This window comes from Engraulis encrasicolus, chromosome 11 (assembly GCF_034702125.1).
Source record: "Engraulis encrasicolus isolate BLACKSEA-1 chromosome 11, IST_EnEncr_1.0, whole genome shotgun sequence".
NCBI lineage: Eukaryota > Metazoa > Chordata > Actinopteri > Clupeiformes > Engraulidae > Engraulis > Engraulis encrasicolus.
Genome location: NC_085867.1, coordinates 6,282,447 through 6,287,446, shown reverse-complemented (window position 1 = coordinate 6,287,446; position 5,000 = coordinate 6,282,447). Strand labels below are relative to the sequence as shown.

The 5,000-nt window shown below is 44.9% G+C and overlaps 1 protein-coding gene across 1 annotated transcript in view; it reads right to left on the bottom strand.

The window, feature by feature from the left end:
- si:dkey-1d7.3 (transmembrane protein 132C) overlaps positions 1–5,000 on the bottom strand; it is an 82,092-nt gene that overhangs the window by 5,963 nt on the left and 71,129 nt on the right. Inside the window, exons 8-9 of the mRNA XM_063211089.1 lie at positions 4,025–4,298; positions 2,626–2,817 (exon numbers count right to left, since the gene is read on the bottom strand). Coding sequence (XP_063067159.1) covers positions 2,626–2,817; positions 4,025–4,298 — 466 coding nt within the window. The remainder of the gene's footprint in view (positions 1–2,625; positions 2,818–4,024; positions 4,299–5,000) is intronic.

Below are 5,000 nucleotides of genomic sequence, written 5' to 3'. Positions count from 1 at the left end.
GTATTACAAACTACACGACTGGAGGGTCGTGAGCCGCTGGCTTCGTAGGCTTGACTGCTTTGCACGCCACTGCCACCGGCTGCCACTGCTACTGCTGCTGCGGCTGTTATGTCCTCCGAGGTGACATGCATTATGCATTAAGGGAACTCAAGCCATCACATAAACAAATAAGCCCTGGCGTTTTCCAAAGGTCTCTAATAGCCAGCTATCGACTGGGTCAGGGAGAGAAGAAAACGAGAGAGAGAGTTAGGGAGAGAGAGCGAGAGAGAGAGAGAGGGAGGGAGGGAGAGAGAGAGAGAGAGAGAGAGAGAGGGAGGGAGGGAGGGAGGGAGAGAGAGAGAGAGAGAGAGAGAGAGAGAGAGATAGAGAGAGAGAGAGAGAGAGAGAGAGAGAGAGAGAGAGATACAAGGACTGGTCTTTCTGCCAACAATCACAACCATCAGTGTCATGTCATGTTTTGAGAAAGGGACTCCAAAGTGGTGTTCCATCACCCAGAAAGTGGGCCTCTCTCTCTCACACTCTTTTATTAATCTGAAATAGTTCCGTGTTTATATAGTCTGGTCCCTACCAGAGCTCCAACACACACAGAGGTCTGGGAGACTGTAACAGGATTCCATTTCTCCAGTCAAAAAATAATGGGAGCATTTATTGCTTTAATATCAATGCCAGATTGCATTGAGAAGTCAGAAAACATATTGATGACTTTATTGTTGCTTTAGAGATCAACAGAAAATGTTTTTGAAGTAATTTGTTGATATTGAAGCAATAAATGGTCAGATTATTTTTTGACTGAAGAAATGCATTCCTGCTACAGTCTCCCAGACCTAGTAGTGGAGCTCACAAAGCTATACAGGTCGGGCAAGAGACAGGCAAGTGTTTATATATTGTTCATATTGAATATCAAATGGTGGTGTGAGTGGTGTTTTTTCACCATGGCTAAATGCTTTAGTGCCAAATATTGCAGAGGAGAGACTGGGTGCCGTACATATTGTGTGTTTATTTGTTTGTTTGTTTGTTTGTTTTTTTCATATTTTTTTTCTGATCTGCATGTGTATGATTGAAACACAAATCTGTTTTGTGCCACTGTGGTTAGCTGAACTGGCCTCTTAAGCCCATTCCGCATCTCCATTTTTATTCTATTTTCATGCAGCATTTCATTTCAAGACTACACCCAGAAAAGATATTTTTTTTTGTTTTGTTTTTTTGTGCCCCCTCAAACTGGGTCGTTTTCTTCAAATGTCACAAACAATTGTTTACATTCATTTGGTACAACACATGCATATTTGGGTCTCAATATAAAACATTGATGTAACAGCGCTGAAATAGAGAGAAACAGCTCTAATTGACTGTGATATGATCCCCACAGGGACAGGAAGTAGGAAGTGGGTTACCCCTGCCGCAGCACAGAGACGCGTCTGGCTGGTTGGGTCGAAAGGTGAGATTGTATGTTGTTAAATGTAATGTGTGAATGTCATTTGATGTGTGTAGTATATATCTCCTGTTACATTTAATATGCATAAGCCTACTCTTAAATGTATTGTATGCATTAATATTGAAGATGAAAGATGTGGACACATAATAAAATATAAATAAAATATAAACAAAATATATATAAAATCACACAGATTCCTGTACCAATGTGGCAGGCATGCACAAGAGGTGTTCACTGTTTTTTCTCCAGAAAAAAAACAATACTTTAAAGAATAAAAACAAGGCCTCCACTGTTTGATTCCATTCCTATTCTGCAGTGTTATTGAAACGACTGACTACAACAGTTTGCAAAAGTCAAATGTAATCCCCACAAGTTTCAAGTTGTCTGGTTTCAGGGTTCAATATGAGGTTTACGTGTCCTATGGGCACCTGATCACAGTGTAAGAGCTCCTGAGTGGTACAATGGACATTAGCTCTTTTACAAAGGAACTGTACATCATAAATAAATATTTTATATCATACATAAATACTCATTTTAGAAGAAATGCAGCAGTTAAGTCTCCTCTTTCTGTCACAGCCCTCCAAGGGTGAAACACTACATCGATTAAGTAAACCCAAATGGACCTAGCACACACAGTTTTCTTTGAGTACCTGGCATCTACATTAGTTTCTGAATGTGGGCTGTGGCAACGCCAATAGTTTTGTGCCTATGTAATATGCTTGGTTTTCAGCCCCAGTCACTACTTATTTTGTGTAACACTGCAGTCTGGTTTCTCCTTGTGGGGCTACTGAGGCGGCAGTCATAATACTACACACACGCGCGCGCACGAAACCCAAATGTACAAATGTGGTCATCATGAGATGAATGTGTGGTATAGTATAGTGTCAGCACTTGTTTGGGTGTCTGCATGAGCTCCTGTGTGGTGGCGGTGGCCATGATAATAGCCCTACAGGTACAGTATATAATATACCATTCTAGGCTATAACTTACCATCTACAGTAGTAAGGTAGCCCTACAGGTATATAATATACCATTCTAGGCTATGATATACTATCTAATACCATCTAGTAGTAAGGTGTGCGCACCTGTTTGGGTGTCTGCATGAGCTCCTGTGTGGTGATAATAGCCCTACAGGTATATAATATACCATTCTAGGCTATAATATACCATCTACAGTAGTAAGGTGTGCCCACCTGTTTGGGTGTCTGCATGAGCTCCTGTGTGGTGGCGGTGGCCACGATGGCCCTGTTGCTGCCCGGGCTGAGCTGCAGGTTGAGGGACAGGCCAGACACCAGCTGCACCCCCAGCTCCGTGATGGACACCTTGTCATCCAGGACCCGCACCATCCTCTCCGCCAGCACCGAGTCCGACAGCGGGGACATCACCTGGTGGGGAGAAACGGACACAGTGAAGCTGACAAGTACACACACACACACACGTACACACACACATGTATGCGCACACACGCACACACACACACACACACACACACACACACACACACACACACACACACACACACACACACACACACACACACACACACACACACACACACACACACACACACACACACACACACACACACACACACACACACACACACACACACATTTGATTACTTTTATTTGGACCCAAGAGACAAGCATTAAGGTACAAGATCCAAATATTTTGGAATAGGCTATTGACAGGCTGGCAGATTTTAAAAGACTTACACACTTACTTATGCCAACATTGTTGTTACAAAATATGAAACATCATTCAAGGATAAACAAAACATCTTCGTCTCCATATTTGCATGCTACCTATTATAGCTGAAACAGAGCAAAATTTTGCTAGTGTTTTTGCGCTCCCTTTCTGCAGTCCCGCAATCTGCAGTCCTCTGACAACATTCTTGTGTATGTGGCCTAAGCTACCAAAAATTAGGACTATTAATTTGCATTGATATCCCAGCTGGAGGATGCGTTCCTGTAATGGTTGGTATTTCAGTAGCTTGGAATAATAGCAGGTGTCCATGTAAAAATCAAAACAGCACGCAACCTCAACAGAATTATCTGAAGTGTCTACCGTTACAATGTCTGGAGTATTTGGGATGTTTTTAAAATAAAATAATTTGCTGTTGCATTACTGTTGGTGTAATGTTGGACGTTGACCTGGTCAAGCGCATACGTATGTGTGCACATCAGAGACAGATGCATAGATGCAGTATAGTATACGCAATGTGGGAAGTTCAGGCAACATGCAGGCGCACAAACACACACACACACACACACACACACACGCACACGCACACGCACACACACGCGCACACACACACACACCAAAATGTATACCTGTACAGTCATACACCTCTCCCAGCCACACACATGTATGCACACACACATACACACACACACACACACACACACACACACACACACACACACACACACACACACACACACACACACACACACACACACACACACACACACACACACACACACACACACACACACACACACACACACACACACACACACACACACACACACACACACACACACACACACACACACACAGTAACACAGCACCACTTCCACAACTTTATACCTGTACGGTCGTAACTCCGACACCTCTCCCGGCCAGCACGCTGCCACCCTGCATCCGTGCCACCGAGGTGTCGGCGACGCGCATGGAGCCCTCCAGCAGGCGCGTGACGTCCACCTGCCACTCCGGCCCCAGGAAGAAGGCCATGGGGGCGGACGGGTCCGCGGGGCTGGCTAGGAAGGGCGCCAGGACGCGCACGCGGGAGTGCTGGTACTGCAGCATGCAGCCGCGGCCCTTACCCCCACGCTCCTCATCCTCCTCGCTGTCCCAGCTGGACCTGTTATACGTGAGGGGGAAGAAAAAGTCCTTTAGTGAAAAAAGTCCTTTAGTGAAAGTGAAAGCCCAACTGGGAAACTCCAAGTCCCATTGTCATTGTGACACAGCACACAAGTGTTCATTGTAGACTGCACACAACGAAATTGCATTTATGCCTCAACCGTGCAAGGGGGCAGCCCCCAATGGGTCCCCAAGGGAGCAGTGCGGTGGTACGGTACCATGCTCAGGGTACCTCAGTCATGGAGGAGGATGGGGGAGGGCACTGATTAATTACTCCCCCCACCCCCCCAACCTGGCGGGTCGGGAGTCGAACCGGCAACCTTCAGGACGTTCCACGCCAGCCGCCACTCTCTGCTAGTTGGGCTCCTTTACACATGTACCTGTATAGGTGTCATTTTGATTCTGAATTATTTATTCTTTTATATATTGTGTGGGTTGCCCTTCTAAGGAGTTAATCTGATTGTGCTGTGTATTTCATGTTGTTAAACAATTACTATTATCATCAGAAATAATTGAAGTGGAAGGAACTTAGTCAAGCCTTCTTGCTCAAAGAAAGTAAGCAACTAAGAAAGCAAAAACAAACACAACAAAAAGAAAACTTCTTGTCCTGACGCGACCCCCGTAATAAACCTGTGAAGACTACCTCCCTGTTTCCATGTGCTGCTTTTTTTGTCCATCAGAGATAAAGGTCAGGAGCTGCATC